Source organism: Labrus bergylta, chromosome 8 (assembly GCF_963930695.1).
Source record: "Labrus bergylta chromosome 8, fLabBer1.1, whole genome shotgun sequence".
Taxonomy (NCBI): Eukaryota; Metazoa; Chordata; class Actinopteri; order Labriformes; family Labridae; genus Labrus; species Labrus bergylta.
The window spans coordinates 15,992,139-16,013,030 of record NC_089202.1 but is presented as its reverse complement, the minus strand read 5'-3'; the positions used below and the strand labels follow the sequence as shown (position 1 = coordinate 16,013,030).

At 42.3% G+C, this 20,892-nt stretch overlaps 2 protein-coding genes across 2 annotated transcripts in view; one reads left to right on the top strand and one right to left on the bottom strand.

Annotated features, from left to right (window-relative positions):
- The window catches only part of cadm4 (cell adhesion molecule 4), a 163,537-nt gene extending 151,120 nt beyond the window's left edge, over positions 1-12,417 (top strand). The window contains 3 exon segments of the mRNA XM_065958088.1: positions 5,293-5,403; positions 8,960-9,088; positions 10,296-12,417. Of these exon segments, the coding sequence (XP_065814160.1) occupies positions 5,293-5,403; positions 8,960-9,088; positions 10,296-10,405 (350 nt within the window). The 3' untranslated portion in view covers positions 10,406-12,417.
- A 4,017-nt stretch (positions 12,418-16,434) lies between these two features.
- LOC114921113 (adenosine receptor A1-like) lies at positions 16,435-20,128 on the bottom strand. Its single transcript, XM_029280487.2, has 3 exons — positions 19,944-20,128; positions 18,270-18,636; positions 16,435-17,549 (listed from the first exon to the last, which is right to left on the bottom strand). The coding sequence occupies exons 2-3, from the start codon at positions 18,629-18,631 to the stop codon at positions 16,694-16,696; spliced, it is 1,218 nt and encodes a 405-aa protein (XP_029136320.1). The 5' UTR covers positions 18,632-18,636; positions 19,944-20,128; the 3' UTR covers positions 16,435-16,693.
- Positions 20,129-20,892: the final 764 nt, after the last annotated feature.

Here is a 20,892-nt window from a genome sequence, read left to right as displayed (position 1 = left end):
TTAAATCCTCCCGCTGAAGCCCCACATCAGTAGTGTTTTGCTGTATTTCAAACAAAATGACTCGCCTTGTGGGCAAAATGTTTCAAACCTTATCTCAAAAACTCAAGAGTTGTTTATTCAGCCATCAAAATAATACCTAGATGCATGAAAAATGCGCTCTATTTTCTCGTAAATCCCGGCTAATAATGTGGCTAACCTGGTGCTAATTGTCACCAGGAAATGTCACATTAACTCTTCTCATAAAGTTATAATTACAGTTATATGAAAGTCCTTTTTGGGTGTTACATAACTTTAAAACTGCATGTTTGCAATACATCACTGCCAATGCAGATAAACCTCCATGCATGATTTAATATGCTTTTTGTGAAGAGCTACTTCCCGATGATTAAACACAAAGTTCATCAGTCAATATGGAAAATAAATATGAGTCATCTCTGTAAAATATGTTGAGATGACTCATAACTCAAAACATTTTATTCACAGTTTGCTTTTTTACCAGTCCTGCACCCACGATGTTACAGTAGGTGTCTTGTTTTTTTTTTTATTTCAAAAAGTGAATATCTCATTTTGTAGCAAAGCTTTTCACTTATACCTAAAGACTTTGGAGGTGAAAAAATATGAAGTATCATCCCACTCTCGCTCATCTTCTCTGTGGGCTTATTTTCTGATGTGGTCAGAATGATTTCAACCTCTCTGTCTCTCTTTCTCCTACGACTCTCTTCTGTTATGTTCTATCCACCATTGCCTCCCCCTTTCCTCATCATGTTTCCTTTCTTTTGATTCTGCCTGCTGTTCTCACCTCTTTTACACCACCTGTCCATTTCCTCATATCTCTCTCCTCTCCTCCCACGCCCTTTCAACTGTTTTTCACCTTGCCACCGGTTTGCCCTCTGTTCGTGGTTCACCTGCAGTTCAGTGTCTTCGCTCTAAGAAGGCCGAGGTTTCTGACAGCCACTGAGTGAAGGAGAAAAAATGGAGGGGAGCAAAGAAGAAAAGGAAGGGAAGAAGGACGATGGAGGTCGGAAGCAGGTTAACATTCAATACTGCTGCTTGTCAGATAAACGGGATGTCAGTTGAGTTGGCTCCTGGCCCTCCCAGAGGGAATCCCAGAGTGCTCTGAGGGAGGGGAAAAAAGGAGGGAACGCTGGAGGATGTGTGTTGTAAAGGATGAGTCAGCAGAAAATGAATCATTTTATTGCAGGTGCAGAAAAACAGCGGTCCCTTTTGTCTCTCTCCTTCCTTCTTATTTCATGTCAACCTTCCCCGTGTGAGAGTTATCTGCCATCGGGGGTCTGACCGCTGGCTACAAACTCAGGCAAAAGCGGCTACCAATTTGTCGCAGGTGCTTTAGGCACCGCTACTCTGTGAAGGGATGCATGTTTAATGCTGGCACAGGAGAACTGAGAGCAGGAGGTGGGAGACTGTCCCTGGAGCTCCAGTGGCTGCAAAGATGTGATGCATTGATGTTGAGCTTTATTGCACTGCATGGTCACACTTTTAACTCGACATATGTGTGTGATTCCATGACCTTTAATGTCTGTTTAATTTGTTATCTTCATCTCTATAATCAATAGGCGCAGGCACCAGATTCAGTGATCTGTGTTTTTTTCATTTAAAGTACAAGTAGTATCATCCACTTGTGTTTCAGTGGGCATGAGCTCAATGCAGGAAAAAGGCCAATGTGCATAACTAAAAGGTGGAGCGCATTTCCCTTTAATGTAATGCTTGAACCCGTTGGCAGTCATCTACAGACATCTGAATGCAAGTGCAGCTTACAACCCTCTCTTGGATGTCATTTCTCAACAGCGATTCATTTGCTTATCAAGTTGCTGGTCAGACTTTAAACAAAGTCTACAAACTGAAAATGAAGTCTTGAACAGAAGTCCTTTATCGCTAACTGATGGCTACTTTGGAACCCAAGCAAAGTTGGCAATTGCCCCCAGAGGCCCTTTGTCATCGACTGGTTCAGAGAGTGATGTTAATATGATTTACAAAGCAAATGGCTGATTTTTGGGCCCATTGGCCTTTATTAATAGGGCAGCTGAAGATAGACAGGAAATGTGAGGAGGAGTGAGTTGGGTAGACATGCATCAAAGGGCAAAGTGAGAAGAGAATTTAACCTGCGACTGAAGCGTTGAGGACTACAACCTATGGGGCAATTTATCGACTGAGCTAAACTAGAACCACTAAAATTAGATCATTTTCACCGGAGTGCTTGTATATGCGCTCAACTTAATGGGATGAAATAACTTTATGCAACTTTTACAAAGTCATAGTTATAAATGTTAGAAAAAGGTTGAAATAAATCACAGAGCACACTAAAACACAGAGCAAGTTTCTGCAGAATGTGTTAAGGACGTGGCCTGTGTTGGTTGTTTCATCTCTGTGCCACCATTGTTAAACAGAAATTGGATTTTTTTTTTATGTGTGTGTGTCTATACAAAAAGGTGCATGTGAATGCGTGTGCGTGTGACTCGGAGGAGAATGTTGCAGATTGTCTGCTGAAAGCCCGGGGGGCTCCCTTATGTAATTGAACTGAGCTGCTGCACTCAGATGAATCGCCAAGCCAATAAAACCCATTAGAATTGAATTGCATGAGAGAGTGTGGGAGATGCAGACAGAGAGAGAAAGAGAGATTGAGAGGGAGAGATTTGGGGAAAAGATTTGTTTCATTTGCATATGTGCAACTCACTTATATACTCTGTGACTGTGTGTGTGTGTGTATATATATATGTAAAAGATAGACACTAATGGTCATATAGAATGATTCCTGAAAAGCAGATGGGAGTGATAAACAGATGAAAGGATGGTGTAAGGGAGTGGGATACTAGCTGACCAGGGATAAGCCTGTGTCTCCTAGGTTGTTGTAATGAGCCGTCAGGATAATTGGAACGAAAAAACATAGACCTTCATTTAATGAAGTGAAGCTATCAAAAAAACATCGAATGAGAGTGAAAGTGGAAATAGGTTGGGGGCTTGTGGCAGAGGATGCCAGACGAAGACAATGCAGAGTCGATTTTGTTTGGAAAAAAATTGTCTGGAGAGCTGTTTCTCTCTACACATGACAAAGACAACTCTATTGGCGTCTTAGAGAATTTTAAGCGCGTCTTCAGCCAATCAGTGCTGGCCTTTCTGGCCTTAGCTGTGGACCTCTGACCAGTGGCCAGCATTCATTGCACTGATTGACAGCTAGTGCTACCACTGCTCTGGGCGAGGCCCCTTATAATCAGGACCAGTGAACATGAAGGAATAACAGGACTCATCCAAAATGGCAGCAGCAGCAGCATCCTCAGGCGCACTTCTGCCAGAATGAGATACGAGGAGAAACGTCATTATCGCAAGTGCCGCCACATCCATCCCTGGAAATAACATGGGCTGTGTGCCTGATTGGCAACCATATAGTGTTAATGAATAACAATATGATGTGGGGGGAAAAAAGGGACGCTATCGGCCAAGAGAACGACAGCTGTATGGCATTCTCCTTAATTAAGTTGAAGAGAGGCTGTGAGGGAACAAAGTCACAGAGGAATGAAACCAGAGACGCAGTAGAATGAAGGAGGGAGGGGGTTACAAATGAGGAAAAGAGAGTTTGGTTGAAGGAGAAACATGAAAACGAAGAAATAAATGGTGAAAGGAAGATTAAAAAAGTTGGAAATATGAGAAAGAGCCTTTTTTTTTTTAGGTCATATGTGATATAGTCAAGAGGAATTAATCAACGTCCAGTTAATTATTGCAGCGGCCCCCGACAATTAATCCTCAGGCTCACATGCACACACATGAAACACACTCATGTAGGAGTGGAGCTGCAGATGCACACTTGTAAGGTAATTGTTTTGTAATTTTTCTTCTTTATTTCTCAGTAAAACTTGACTCATCTTTTTGTCTATCCTGCACAATACTCCGTGCATCATGTTCAGTTCTTTACGAGGAGAAGACCGCGCAGGGCTTTAAGAAAGGGGGGGTAAAAAAAGAAGAAAAGAAAAAAGCAGAACTGGGGAGGTATAGTGCTGACATAAGAAGAGTGCAAAAAGAGATTGATGATCTCAGGGCCAGTGGGAGAAAGGGAGAGAAGAGACAGAGGAATACTTACCAATAAATTACTCCTGAGCAGAAAAGGGCAGTGTGTGTGCGTGCTTGTGTGTGTGTGTTTGCGTGTTACTTCTTCCCATGTGCCTTTGTAGGTGTGTGTTCATGGCCAGTTGTGCTTTTGTGTGTGAACATAGAGACTAGGTAGAAATGGGTTTACGTATGTGAGTGCTAATGCCTGCATGAACTTACAAAGGAGCGGTGTGTGTGTTTACGGGTTCGTTTGTATGTGTCTGTATTTATGTGTGTCTGTTTTCTAAGACTTCAACTTCATGGACTACTCGAAAGGTTGTTACAAAGATTGTTGGATGAAGTGGCATGCTATTCACTCTTAAAGTGCCAACACGCATTGACAGACACACTTTCACACCCACTCCTCCATCCTTTTAGTCCTCTTCAGCCATTATTTTTGTCTTTAATGCCAATATGAACTTGTCTCTGTCTCCCCTCGCTATCTACCATTGTGTCTCAGCCATTGATTTCGGAGAATGTGTCAAGATCCAAGCTATTGTTCGCTATTGAATGATTCAGTCCCTGCATGGCACCGTTCCATTGGGAATGCATCTGTCACAGACAATGTCTCTGTCTCTCCTGCCATTGTGCCATAGAAAATGTGTCAGTGATAGAGAATGTGTTCCTATATATTCCGATTGTGGCGGCGTAGATGAATGCCAGGCTGCCAGGTGTAATTCTCTTCAGCCCCTGCTTTAAAGCATGTCTCTACCATTGTAAACGTCTTCTTCAACCCCCTCTCTGCAGACGCACAGGTCTGCCAGAAAAACCCATTTGTCCGTGTCCTTATCGCTTGTCAGGAGTTCAGATCGATTCCATTTCGCCCAAACAGTCAATTTGGGAAAATAATTAGTAACATTTGTCACTCGTATCGAAATGGCATCGGCCTCAATTGCTGATCAGCATATTTGAAATAACACTTTCCCCCTGTTGAAGTATTTTTCTTGTCTTGTCCCTTCTCAAAACTTATTGCAAAAACCAAATCTCTTTTAGAGAACTGTCCAATGAGTGCATAGAGCATCACGCAGATATATGGCAGCCTGAAGCTCATTTAATGTCTAGCTTTATTAGAGCATGTGTGTTTTTATGCGTTGTAGTAACCTTTTCTGTAAACCCTGCATCGCCTTTGTTGAAACTGCATGTTGTAGCATTTGTGTCTATATATGTGTTATCCCATTCCCTGTCTGTCTGTAGATAATGTGTCAGTCACTACCACGGTCCCTCCCACTCCTACCACCCAACCAATCACCTCCCATCCTGCCACCCCAACCCTCCTAATACCCAGATTCGCCCCGGACCCCAAAGGTAACACACACACACACACACACAACTTTTTATTCTGCCTCTGCTATCTCTGGTCGACCTTCCCTGCTCTCCTTTGGTGTCTTTCACTCCTCTTTTCATTTGATGACTCTCAGGTGGCCAACACACACACACACACACACACACACACACACACACACACACACACACACACACACACACACACACAAAAGCAACTCTGCAACCTTCCTATGCCCTGCATCCACATGAACGTACCTGCCTGCAAATCCTCAATGTGCACCATGTTCACACACCCGTCCCCTCTCTCTTTCTTTCTTATCACTTGCTCTTTGATTCTCCCCACGCACACACACTTGCCCAGTCAGCATTTGTGTACGTGTCTGTGTTTTGGGGTTGGTGTCTTGTTGCTCGGTGAGTACTGTAGATGAATCGGCGCTTGGAGTTCAAGATAACTGACAACACACCCAAGGCTTAAGCTGACTGACGCTGGTCTCAGGAGGACTAAGGAATATGCTACACAACAAATTCATCTTACTTAAGCACATATTCACAAACACACATATACACAAAATGTGAGGGAGAAAGAACTAAAGAAAGCGAGATCAGAGTTCCAGGTGGTTGTCTAATCTTTTTCTCCCAGATGAACGCTGCACAGCAGGAGAAAGAAAGTCTGCTTGGTTACACTCTGCTATCCTTTCTTTCCATACCTTCAGCTGTTCTTCTTTAAGCAGAGATGAAGCAAGGGAAGCAAGAGCGTCTCTCTTGATGTTCTTTTGCCTTCTGCTGCAAGTAGATGTTGTTGTCCTGCTGGGCATATGTCATAAAGAGTCATAGGAAAAGCCAAGGCTGTAACACTTGGTGAACGTTAAGTCGATGTTGATGAATAATTTGAGGGGGTTTTCGGAGAAGCATGGCACTTTTTTAATACTTTCACATTTTATGTGAAGCTATGCTACTGTGGATTAAGAACAGGAGAGTCTAAGTTAAATGTAGGCTATAGTTCCTGAATCATTGCTGGCCCTGTGAAATTTAACAATAGCTGACTTCTCATTATATTCAAATTACAGCCATTTTCCTTTGACTAAAGCCCATGAAAGGGAAACTTTAATGCAATGCAATTTTTATAACTCTATTAGATTAGCATTTAGCCACTTCAAACCATAATAGCCTATTACAGTAGCTAGTAGAGTACTAAAGCTGTTGTCTGGCGGAAGCTAATAAGTAAATTCGTAGCTAACATTGCAACTGTTAGCAACAACATTTTCTTTTCCATCAAATCTTGTCACTCTGTCCGATGGTTATATCAGCATTTAGCCACTTCTTAGTGGGCTAATATTAGCTGGGTTGTGGCTGAGTGCTAACATTAGATGTCTGACAGAAGCTAAAAAGTTTTCAATTTATGTCTTGGAAGACAGCATAACATTGTGTTGAATATGGTCAATCCTACAGCTTTCAGTCAGGCTTGGGGGTAGACCGTAGGAAAGTGGTGGCCACCATTGTTCACTGTGTGGAGGAGCAGTATGGGCTTGTTCGACACATGTTTATATCACCTGACATCTGCAAGAAAAACCGAGATAATATGATAAACTGCAAGTTTTGAGTACTTGGGAGTTGCGACCCTTATAGCCCTCACAACAACAGCAAAGTATTTTCCAGAACTTAACCTCAGCAATGTTTACATAGCCTATAGGCTATTTAGTGGGGAATCGACCTCCTTACACCACAGCCAGTATGAAAGCCTACAAGGGCAAGGGCAGCTTTATGTATTTTGATTGCAGTTTGCAGGATCAAAACTATGGGACAGAAATAAAGGCTGTAATATTTGCCTATAGCAGGATTAGGAGAAGTTAATTCTTCTTTTGTATTTCTTTTTATCATACACACTGCAATACTTTGTGATACACAAGCAAGGATGAGACAGACTATGTCAAGGCGCTGTATGACACACTTGACCAAGAAATTCATGCTTGAGAACACGTTGTCCTCTTCTTCAGCTGTCAATCACTTCTCCTCTTCCTTTACTTCACCTCCACATTCACTCTCTTCCTCTCTCCTGATCTATACGTGTTGGTTCTGTATTAATGATTCATGTTTTAATTCTGCTACGTCAAGGTCCATGAGCTGCATCAATAACTCTGTGTCCTTGCCTCCTATTGGCGTTACCAGCTCTTTCACTTATGCACTCAACCTGACGGAGAAAAAAAATTGCTTTTTTTACTGTCAGGGACTAAGAAGATGCATTTAAGTCCACAGTCAAAGACCTGCTTTTTTTAAAAAGCCTAGATTACCTTCATTGGCTCTTACCAATGGTATCTTTCTCGTTTTCTACATCTCTGGGCTCTGTTAATCGTCTCATTCTGTAGCTGGCGGCCAGTATTTTCTGGTGAAACACAAACAGACAATCTATTGACAAAATGCTCTTGACTAATGGATTAATTGTGTAGCCTGCACTGTACAAATATGGAAAAAACATTTCCTTTCACCAGTCACACTGGAACTTTTATCCTATAACAGACCAAACACTCACAAAAAAATACATAATTTTACATGACTTTATGCTATGTGAGCACTTGTGTGAAACACTTTTTTGCACAGGGGTAAATATTCCTTACACATGGGAAACATAAAAGGGGTTTTTGTATATTGTGGTGGAGCTAAATCTGGTGTAAATACCCATTTTTCTCATGTGCTCTATTTTTGCTTGTTGCAGTATGTGGTCAGATGTGTCCTGATTGGATGACATTGTGGAAATCATGCAATCTGTAGAGAAAGATTCAGGTTATAACATTAAAATGATGAAAATAGTCTTCTAATGAGCTGTAGTGAACACTCAGCATTTTTGCTTGATAATTGCCTAAAATCAATATATTAAGGATTTCATTTTTAAAAGATGACAATTGCCTAGTTTACTAATAATTTCAACTATTAACCTCTGCTTTCTTTTATTGTTCCTCTGTTATTTACTTTTAAGCGGTGTAACTTTGGTAAAAGGTGAGCTTAACATGAATAATTCCTCACCACCACTTCAATTTTCTACTACAAAAGTGTCACGGAATTTAGAAGTGAAGTGTTTGATTTTATTTCTCTGGGCTGCTCTACTCAGGGTGTAAACACACTCAAAGTTTCCGTCATTTAAAATGCATTGTGGTCTTGACAGGTGCTTGGCTGAAGTGGGTTTTTAGAGGCAGACATACTTATTTCTTTATGCACCCTCTTCATTTCTCCACCTTTTTTCACACCCATTTTTTTTTCTCACTGTCTGCCGTTTTGTGCGGTAGGGGGGGTGATGAAAGGTGATAATGCCAGTTGGGTGGAAGATATCGACTTCTCGTTTCTCCTGTCTCGCTTCCCATACGCTCTCTCCCACGTTGGCGTTTTAATGTGCTTTCCTTCTTTCACTTTTATATCTTTTGTTTTTCCCTTCAACATCTCTCCTGCTTTCACTTTTGATCCACTTCTCTCTTTGTCTGTTTCCCTGCCAGCACTTTTCCCTCCCTTTATCTCCATACTTTCCTTTATATTTACCCTCGCCTCCTCCCACCCACACACGCTATTTGTCTCTTTTGTTCTTCCTCAGATCCTGGTGCAGTTGTGGAGACTCACAGCGCAGTACCGTATGCAGTGATAGGTGGTGTCCTGGCACTGCTGGTGTTCACCGTCATCTGCGTCCTCATTGTCACCATCTGGTGCTCTGTCCGGCAGAAAGGTAATATACACACAAAAACACACACTATTTAAACTAAAGTTTCTTTCTTTTCACGCTGTGAAAATCAGAGTATTTTATCACATTTTTCACAGGCACGTTTTCTCATTTCGCCACATTCTGGCATAGCATGCTGTGAAAAAATAATTGCAGGCCAGTTACACCCAGATTCCTTGAAAATAATATTTCAAACTGAGGTGTAAAATTGTCAGCGTGAAGCAGACAGGATGCGATACTCCTCTGCAGGCGAACGCTATCTGTGATGGACGACCTTGGCTGAGACAGCGGAGGAAATAGGGTGGGGTGGGAAATGAAGGTGTGGTCCCCATGTTTTATGACTATATGTTAGTGTATCAAGGCTCATCTATTAAAAGCAGCCTCCCTGCGCACCCTATCTTTTTAAGTGCCCTCAGTTGGCAGCTTTTGACTTTGCACCACAGCTGCCAAGAACTAATCCAGCAAAGGCATATATAGCAGGGCAGCCTCCAGCCCTTGCTTAACCCTTTGGCTAGACAAGCTGTCAGTCAACATTCAGTTTGGCTTGACCACCAATCAGCGCAGAGACAGGACCATTACAACCAAAGCATGTTGAAACAGAGCCATTAGAGGCTTTGTCTTCAGACTGCCGTGACTGTCAGCATGCCAGTCAGACTCTGCAGTGAGGGAGAACGAGAGTGTCACTCACCCCCCCCCCCCTCCCCCCCCCCGAGTTGAAGGGACACTCGAGCAGGAAGATGACTTGAGCAATTCTTGCTCTCTGTAACCTGCACTGCACCGAATCATTAATCAAACAGACTGGAGGGGTGTTAAAATGTCTTTAATGGGTTTCTGAGTGACGCAAAAGTGCCATTGTTCTCTTGCACCTAACCTCCCGTCCACCCCTTTTCTGCCAATCTCTCCTCCCTCCCCTGTCTTTTTCTTTTCTATTATCTTCTCCTCCTCTCCTGCATCCTCTATCCATCCCACTACCTTTAATTTCCGCCTGTAGGCTCGTACCGTACTCGAGAGCCTATTCTTGCTTGGTATTGACCTAACAATCAGTTAACTAATGAATTAATCAGTCACAGGTACAATAATATGAAGCCCGATTGGTTTGATAATGCTGCATGGGCACCGCAATGATCATGACGCTTTGCCAACTAACCTTCCCCCTCCAATGTCCCTCTCGGTCTCTCTCTCTCTCTCTCTCTCTCTATCTTTTGTCATCCAGGTTCCTATCTTACCCATGAGGCCAGTGGGTTGGATGAACACGGCGAGGTGCAGGAGGCCTTCCTCAACGGGAACGACGCCAGCCAGGGCAAGAAGGAGTACCTACTGTAGCCCTTCTCCGTCCTTTACCCCCCCCCCCCCCCCCTCCTCTCTCTCTCTCTCTTCTGACCTCATCCCCTAGATCTCTCCTTGTCCCTGTCACCCACCTTATATACAGTATACAAACACACACACACACACACACACACACACACACACACACATGAACATACACCTCTACACAATGCGCCAGAACAGGCGGCCTTTCTGAAAACGACTGTATACAGATACTGCACACAGCCAATCCAATCCACCAATCCATTTCACTTAATATCCTCCACACACACACACACACACATACACACACACACACACACACACACACACACACACACCCACAGACTGAGTAAAAGAGAGCCTATAGACCCACCAGCCATTAACGACTGTGCCATATATACTGTTAGTCGGACAAACTGGGAAACGGGAGAGCAGGGAGGTAGGAGGGGAGGGCAAGGTAAATGCAGACACATGCAACAACAACAACAACAACAACAACAACAACAAAAACACATAAAAATGACGCCATAATTATTTTGAAGCGGGGGAAGCACAAAGAAAACAGGCACTCTGCTTGTGCAGCCGCCAAAGTGGAAGGGGAATTAGAGGCAGATGACTGCTATAATTCCACGCCTGGAGAAAACCATCCATTGCACAAAGCTCAATCTTTAACAGGCGCATGCAGAGGCAGCAGCGTGCGAGGGAAGGAGGGAGGGGGAGCTGATGAGTTGACCAGGAGCTATTGAGCGCTAGATGCTAGAAAATTTAAATATTTTCAGAATTGCCAAAGCATCTTCCCCACAGAGCAGAACTTATATTTAGTTCTTTACCAACACCGGGGTGTGTAAGTGTGAAGACCAGAGGAGTTTTGAACTTTTTATGGACTGACTGAATGTCCTGTTTTGCTAAGCATACTGCTTTTTCCTGCCAATAGTCTGTACAAAAGAAAAATCAGCTTTCTTCCCTCTAGCTGCAAAAGCTGCAAAAAAGTTTGCTCTCCTATCTTTTAATTGGCCCTCCTCCCTCCCCGCTCACCTGTTACCATCCTCTCCCCTCTCCCCTATACCTCTCTTTCTCTCCGTCTTTCCCCCTCCCTCTCTCCATGGCTCCTCCTTTTGTTGGACCTGAATAATGAAAGGATTAGTGTTGGGCTGCGTTCCTGACAAAGGAGAAATGAATACGACTTGCCAAGGCATTAAAGAAAAGCTTAATTATTTTAGAATGTCATTAAGAGGATCAAAAGGTTGAAAAAGTCTTCATAAGAAGGGCAAAGGGAGTGATAGCGGAAAAAAAGGGAGCGAGTGAGAGAATAAAACGGACGGACACTTTTTTTTCCTAAAGCCACCACACACATGCAGATACATGCACACATCCATACGTACAGTCAACATGTCCACAGAACAAGTATACATATCTCTGAAGTCCTTATTTGTATAAAAAATGAACAGTGACATAAATTAAAGGAAACTTTTAAAGAAATATGAGAACAGTTTACTATTGAAACACATTATGAAACAACTATACTAACACAGAATATTAGCCTATAGAGGCGCAAAGCCGAACAAACTACTGTCCAGTGATCTTTAAAGAAAAATAAAGAAAAGAATAAAAAAAAAAATCATTTGTCTTTATGAGAAACCAGAGGTCTTATTGATTTTTAAAAAATAATTATTGTTATTATTTGAACAATTATGATTGTTGTTAATGTTATTATTATTATTATTGCCGTTGTTATTATTAAAATTGTAAATGTTAAAGAAATGTACACTTTCTATGGTTTTGTTTTTTGGTTCTACTGTAGAGAAATTGCTGTCTTTTTTCACTCTTACCTTTCCTCTCTCTCTCTCTCTCTCTCTCTCTCTCTCTCTCTCTGTCTCTCTCTCTCCGTCTCCTGTGCCTAGTCGTCTCTTCTCCTGTCTTTCACTCTTGTTTATTTTAGTCCATGTGTCATTGTTGATATATAGCTAACTATTTCTTTATAGGGGAAAGATACAAAGCACGACAAAATAAAAAAGATCCAAAAATAACCTTTGGATCAGGCTGTTTTTTGGATATATTTTTTTTTTTAACAGGTGCTGTTTACTTGAAATACTGTGAAAAGAGAATAATAGATGGAGCATATGATATCATCAAAAGGGGATGTGGAAATGTAGGTTTGGAAGATAAAGATAAAAAGAAGTGAAACCAGTTGGAACTGGCATAACACAATAAAAACAGAGTAAACAAACCAGAATGATCTGCAATGCTGCTAATGAATCATGAGAACAGATAGCGGGGGAAGAAAGGGCGACAAGAGGGTTGAGTCAGATGCACACCGAAAAATATGACTCTGCCATTAACTTCCACGCAATCAATACCCGATTCTGTCGAGACGCACTCAACATGTCCATCTGTGCGCGGGGCTAGATTTGAAAGCCGCCGGAGGTCGCCGGGTGATAGATCGATGTGTTTCTCTTCCATCGATGGCGAGGCTCCACAGTCGCCTGTCATAAAGACAGATTGTCAAACGGCAATCAAAGTAATGGACTTGCCAGACGCTACCAGCAAGAGTTGACACTGTGGCCAACAAACAATTCACACACACAAATCGACAGCAGACATATCTTCAGTTTATGGTGACGCAAAGGTGGAGCAGGTAGCTGCTGCTATCAGACCTGCTGTGGTCGATGAGTCATAAAACAGAGAATATTGTCTCTTCGTGTGTGTGTGTGTGTGTGTGTGTGTGTGTGTGTGTGTGTGTGTGTGTGTGTGTGTGTGTGTGTGTGTGTGTGTGTGTGTGTGTGTGTGTGTGTGTGTGTGTGTGTGTGTGTGTGTGTGTGTGTGTGTGTGTGTGTGTGTGTTGTTAGGTCCACAGCACTCAGTCTGGTTTTGTTTCTTGGATATTTTTATGTCTGCATCACTACAAAGAAAGAAACACTCAACAATAATGTAACTCCTTCAATTCAAGAGCTAGCTGCATGTTTCTATAAGACATACAGACATAATGATTCAAAGATTTGAAACCCTATGAATGTATTGATGCGTAATTACTTGTGCTGTTGCAGAATGCTGCATCCTGGGAAACCGGCCATTATCTGACCATTACAATCATACTGTTCTGTTGGACCTGATGACAATCAGACCACTGCTGAGATCATTGAGGGTGATTATCCAATCAATAGACATAAGCAAAAATGAGATCGGGACAAGCCAGACAATAGTTGGTTGTATTCCTGCCTGAGTTTATGACATGCAGTAATAATCCAGCCTTTTAACGACAGCAAGAAATCTATGAATAAGTCATACTGCTTCTCCACAATGCTAGTTTCACGATTAATGTCCTGGAACGGGCTCAGATCAGAGAATATCCTCTTTATGACCCATTTATGACAGTCATATATCATTTCTACGAGTTGCAAAAGATATGAAAGTCCATCAAAGGACCACTGACTTTTTTTCATATTTTTGGTAGCTACATGGTGGATTAGACCCCTGTTGGACACCGGACAGTTTTATCCATCTGCAAAGCCAACCCTGGTGACCCTATAGGAAGGTGAACGCAGCTTATGTTCACTGGTCTTGGCAGTGGGACTGAAGCGAGGCAAAGAGGTGTGTACAGAGCGGCAGCATAGCATGAGGCATTGATTGAGGTGGCTGAGTGAGTCGAGGCTGAGCATAATCAGGAAGCACACAGAACAATTGAACGGGCAGCCGAGCCAGAAAAGCTGGACAAAAACGTCTTTTTTTTTTTTTTCCCTCCGTTTACCAGAATTCTCCGTCAATAATGTGTTTCAGTCAGAAAGTTTTTTTTTGTAGTGATGGAAGACAAACTGTACTCGGTGTATTGTTTGAGAACACAAAGATGTGATCAGAGAGAAAATAGGCTACATAAAAAATAGATCAGTGTAGAAAATAAGAAAAGGTGGAAAATAGTTGACTAACAACAAAAGAGAATACACATTTGAACCCAGAAAGGAAGGGTCGTGTCCATGTTCCAAGCTATTTTTCATATTCACATGGCAGCCTTTTCCTCTAATGCCACATTCAGGTTGGGAGGGTCAAATTCCCCCATGTTTCAGGTTGTTATCTGATAAATTGTTGTAATTTTGCCGATTCCTAGTAAATAGGCAACTGAATAGACAATTGACAGTAAAAATCTCAAAGGACAGTGGGCTGTATCTCAACATAACACAGCATTTCCTTAACCAATTGGCTAAATGTTATTGGAACACCAACAGTGGCTGTCAACTACTTCCTGGCTAACATAAACTTTGGCTAGGAGTTTGCTCATTTTGTGTAACAATATCAAACAGTTAAGTCAGTAGTCTGCCACTTTCTCAAGATTAAGAATGGTGTAGCTAACCAATTAGCTTACTGTTATTGGAAAGCTAGCAGTGGCTTTCAATACTTCCTGGCTAACATAAACTTTGGCTAGGAGTTTGCTCATGTTGTGAGCAAACAGCTCTAGGAACTACACGGTGCCAGAACCCCCCGGCCTGTTCGATGGCCATGTCTGGCCCATGTATTTGAAACAATAGAACATCAAGTCAAACAGAAATGTCAGTAGTCAGCCACTTACTCAAGAGGGGGTAGCTGAATGCTGATGATAACCAATTCACCATATTAACACAAAGGACATTTTCAACTGATGTCATGCTCAGAAATAGAATTTCAAATGCTAGAATAATGATGTAGCCTACTATTGTATGCTGCATTTGTGAGTCATATAGGTGTGAAGTATATCACAACATTTCTGACATTACCGCTTTATGATTGAGAAACTGTAAAAAGACATTTTCTCAGGGAAAATCTAGAGGGTCATCTGAGCAAATTAATAGCCTACAACATATTTGATAGACCAGTAAGTACGGCCAGCATTGATTTGCAAGAAAGTAAGCTCCTAATTCTATCCGACATAACAGTTGCTAGGAGTTCAGACCCTTACTTTTGTTCGAGTCAAAGAATATGACTGTAATTAAATATTTAACTTCCTTGCTATATGAAATGTTGGCTAATGCAATGTTGGCAAGCTGACAGTAATGAAGTGGCAATTCAATTTATTTTTTTTAACTTGAAATATATCACTATTTTCTTCTGGATTTCCCTTGTGGATTAGTTTTTGGTTATTAAACCATTAAGAAGTGATGAAATGATAATGGTATGTCAGATACTGAAAAAGTATATGACCTATAACAACCTGCAGCACAGCAGTATGACATTTTGACAGTAGTAAAGCTGCCCTTCCTGAGTATGGTGCAGCAGTAGTTCAAGCCATAGAGATTAAAGTTGGGAGTGGTGGGTCGTTGGCTCAAGAAATTGGTGTGGTTGCAAGAGAGGTGGCAGTTCACAACCCGAGTACAGCCAAGGTGCCCTTGAGCCATGGCTCCCCCAACAGTTCAGGGGTTGGTCTTCTTTGTACATGTGTTTAAACAAGCCTAGGTATGTGAGTTGTATGTCTGACACTGGGGGGTTTTGCCGCAGTGTGAATATGGATAATGAGTTAACAAAGGTGTTAAAGCTTGAAATCTTGCAGCTATTTTCTATTAATTATCCTTTAGTTGTTGATCAATCCAGAAGTGTTGAGACGATAACGATTTGTCCAATTCCTCACATTACACCCTGAATGAAAAGCATTAGATCTTCTACCATCGTTGGAGACTCCCACCTTGAGCGTGACATCCTAAGAAAATGGCTGCCATGTGTTTATCATCAATAAGAGTTGGATTTCATCTTTTTAACTACATCAGTGATTTCTTACACCGACACAGTTCAAGATAAACAATCCAATTAATGCAAGCAGGTTCCCTTTTTATTATATGAGCGCATCACATTGTATATACAAGTTTAATCAAAACAGCCACCAGGTTAATGATGTTTCCCCTACAATCCAGCATCCTCTATGGACCACTATGTTATTACTGCATGTTTAATTAAATGCTGTCACTCATATATCTACATTACCGGTGGCTGGCTTAGCAGAGACTGAGAACAGGCTTAGAATAAGACCCACAGGAAGAGTAGCGAGAGAAAACAAGACATCTGTGATCAGGATGGTAGTCATCATCTGGGAGATTCTTTTTATTCATACTGACATTTGGTGTGGAACCTGATAATTAACTGGCCCTTTAGTTTGCACAATTAGCCTTAACATGTGTACATGAGGTGGCTCAAAATAAGACAATAAGCAGTTATTCATTTGCACCCAAATCGTTTTTTTTTTTTTTTACTTTCACACATAAACATGGAGAATAATATGCATTGAACTAATGTAATATTATGCCAAATGTTTACATTGAAAAAGAACCCTTACATTCCTAAGAGGATTCAGACCTCTGGGCACACCTTTGCTTTCAGCGAGTGTTTGGCTGAAGCCCATGGAGCCGCCTGCACCGCTTCACACAGCGCCATACGCACCGATTTTCCTCTCACCAACGCTACTGCAGGTGGGAGGTGGGGAACAGAGGGAGGGAAGGATGCTCTTTCATGAACCTCTTGTTTCTGAGGAGGAGTGAAGAGGACCTGGGGCACAAGGCCGTACAGCTGGAAGAGGAATGCGGTGACTGCATGAGCCCAGACAGGGAGATTGGTAGTGGGTTGAAAAAGCAAGAGAGCATGGATAATGTGCAGCGGCAGGCACAGCACTACTAACAGAGAGAGGGATAAAGCAAGGGAACGGACCCGGCTGGAGTCCTGTTTAGGAGGGTCTGCATGACTAAAAGGAGTGTTACTGGGCTTGGTACATAGCAACTCAAGGTAGACAGCCAGGAGGCAAACTAAAGGAAGCACGAAAACGGTCAGACCATGCACATAGACCAAGAATTCTGGGGTTAATATTGTATCAGGGGCACACTCTCCCCAGTGGCTGCTGTGAATCTCAGCGTAAGTGAAGTTGTGTTTGTCTTCTACATAAAACTTTGATAGGAAGCCTCCGTATGGAAGGTACTGTCCAATGACCTTACGCTCATGGTGATACTTAGGGGGTGGGGAAGAGGTAAGAATAGGTGAAGAGGTGGTCAAGTTGTTCAGCTCATGACCAGCCGTGCCCGAGCCAGTCCCACCATTTGTCCAGGTGACGAGGACGCCTGAGCCGATGAACTGGGCGAAGGAGGAGAGAACGGAGCACACCCAGCACAGCAGGACCACGCACAGAGCACGCTGACGGGTCATCGCAGAGGTGTACCTGAACGAGGACAAAGTTAAAGCTTTATTAATGTCATGAAGTAATAAAAATGTATGAACATGAGTACTTCAATGTTTCTACACCTATCTGCCAATATCAACCAAAAGACAAAATGACAAGATGACAAGAAAAGCGCTGTTGGGTTTAGAAATGAAGATCAGACTTTTTGGGAAAAGATCTGCTCTAGCAGTTGTAGTATCTGCAATTTGTGAGTGCGCTCCTTAAGTGGTTCCTCTTGAAAAATAATTCTGAATGCAGTTCACAAAAATCCCTTCTCACTCACACAAACTGCTTAACGTATGGAAAAGACATAAGACTGACTCTAACTCTGAAAGGCTGGATTTGTAGGTCACTGTCAATCACACATCTCAAGGCATCAAAGGCTTATTGATATTTACGCAACACTGTCCTCCTCAATGCAATATATTTTGTGTAATAAAAAAACAGCCGTATACGAGCACTGAACAAAAACCTGGTTTGATTTAACAGTATTCATGCAATGGCGCATCTTGCCATGTTTGCTGCTTTTTTATCCTCTGCCCTTATATTGATTTTCCTCCTATATTGCTGCAAACACTCTTAAGTGTTTGTTGAGTCTTGCCACCCACTTATTTAACCTCTCCCACACACGCAAGACAGCATTAAAGCATTATATGTATTTGTACTTGAAAGAACATGCATAACACTTTATTTGTATTTGTAAACTTTATTTAGACCCACCTTCCTGCCAAGTGATGCATGAGGTGGGCATCCAGTGTGAGCAGCATCAACAGGAACATGGTGAACTGCCTGACCAGCAGGGGGCAACACACCAGGGTAATGCAGGTGTACAGACACTGTGGGGTTCTCAAGTTGAGCAACACGGTCACAGGGACACCGACTGCACCCCCAATAGCCCCCACCCAGCCCAGGCACAGGCGCAGAGAGCATGAGACGCTCCCCAGTTGAAGATGGGTTCCCTCAGTTCTCTGCTGGACGTCTGTATGGCCACCACTGACCGCGATACACAACCTCACACTCACCACAATTACAGACACAGACACTGCACATTGGCACAGGGAGTACAGCCACATCAGCTCCATCGTGTCTGGAGGAGATAAAGAAAAAGAGACATAGAGACTGATAAAGGGAAGGAATATATTGGACTACAGATTAAAAAGACATTACTGATAATAATGTTAAAGAGCACAATTGAAAAGAAAAATCTATCCATGCTTATGCAAATACAGCCTCATTCACTCCCACTATTTTTGCCACTTTTGCCCTGTGTTCCCACGTGGCTGTTTATGCAGAGACGGACCCTGCAGCGTTAGACTCACACACTCGAGGGAACGGTCCGCCACAGAGAAAGACAGAAAAATAAATGGAATACAAATGAGATGGATTGACAAAAGAAGGGAAATTTTGAGGGTAAGCAGAGGGGTGTAGGTCAGAATAATAAACCAGACAGGGAGGGAGAAAGTACAGATGTGGAGAGGATGGAGAATGTGATGCAAGTTTGTGCTGGGGGCAGAGAGATGGCCAGCGAGAGTGCAGATATTCTGATAGGTATTGGAGAGCTGTAAACGTGCCTGGAGAGTGAAAAGGTCAGGCCAGACCAGACTTGACAGAACTTCTCCGGCGAGGATGTGAGCGCCATGCAAACAGAGAGCAACACGCAGCGAGCCGGGTGGCAACACACTGTTAACACTCTATGTTCTCGCCTCTTTTTACTCCTTTTTGTTTTGCCTCTCTGCTCCCTCCGGCCCACCATACAGCATTTGCAAGCTTGTGCTCACGCCAACACAAATAGGCCTAGACATTTATGAGTAAATGCATGAACGCTAAACACTTATTCACACAAACACACGCTCCCCCCCCCCGATGAGTTATTTCCAGCTAATGCATGCAAAAATGATTGGCAGCTAATTCCAGTGCATTGTCAAACAATAGTCTTGCACAAAGCAGAGTGGATAAGTGTTGAAAAAGCCGATTGGCAGCAGGAATACGACACCTGTCCATTCCACATAATTAGTTTGACCTTTGCAGAACATTTTGTGTATAGTCGTCATTTTTCCCATAATAGTTATGACTGGCTGAAATAACCTCTTTATGCTGCGTCATAATCACTTTACACAGTTGTCTCCAGTCTCACCACTTGAAGGGCCTCAGCTAAATTGATTTATTGAAGTAATTAATGGAGTTTAATCCACCTTGTGTGAGTTTTTCCAATTCAAGACGGTGGCTGGTCACTCCCAGTGTAATTAATTGACTTAATTTATCAATTTAACTCTTTGAAACATCACCGAAGCGACAGGGCCAAACCTTTTCCGAATGGTCAGCTCTTAAGAGAGATGAAGAGTCCGTGGTGCGTTAATGTCAAAGAAATGAAATTGGATAAAAAGACACAGTTACCTGATGTGAAGCCCTGCGATGACACAGATAGTTTATACAAAGCTCTATAATCTATCCGCTGTATGACTCGGCTGCCTTTTATTTCCCCACAGTAACGCTATCTCTCCGTCTCACCTCTCACTCTAAACTGTCTGCCCCCTCTGACAGAGTGTAAACCTGATTCATAAACCTCTGCTTATCCACCTGACGACTATCTCTCTCCTGTCTCTGCAAACATATCAATTGTGTCAATGTTGGAGCATGGCTGCCCTTTCCATCTGAAATGTGCAAAGGGCAACACCACTTCTGCCAGCCAGGGAAATATGTAAATAAAGTACACACACACACACACACACACACACACACACACACACACACACACACACACACACACACACACACACACACACACACACGCACATATTTCCACATGGACATACATACACCAAAGTCTGGTTAATTTTTTGTTCTTTCAGAAGAAATAAATCTGTTAGATGTTCTTTAAATCCTCAGATTTTCTTTTGATTTAAGTGAGACAAAGGAAAATATTGGTCGGCAGAGCTTAACTTCTGAGGCAATGTGCTTCTTAATGGAGTGAGCATTAGATATCAAAGATGTTTCACACTGTCTTATCTGAAGCTTTGTTCAATTAAACAAAATAAGCAGACAGCACTGTGAATTATCCATTGCTATACAGGTGGGATGCATACCCATCAGTAAAGATGACATATTTAGGCTTCTACTTTAAATTATCCATGTATTTTGAGTGACCTTTTAAGAAAGAAAACTAGAGTTCATAGTACTCTCCAACAAACAACAAATCTTACAATGTATTGAAAATTGAGACACAAAGTCTGGAGCTCCTCCAATTTAAAAAAAAAAAAATAGCTTGAAAAATGAGTTTTGTGTGCTCAAAATGTTTACTTTAGTTTTTACATGCAAATGACCTTCATTGAACCACAGGCTGACA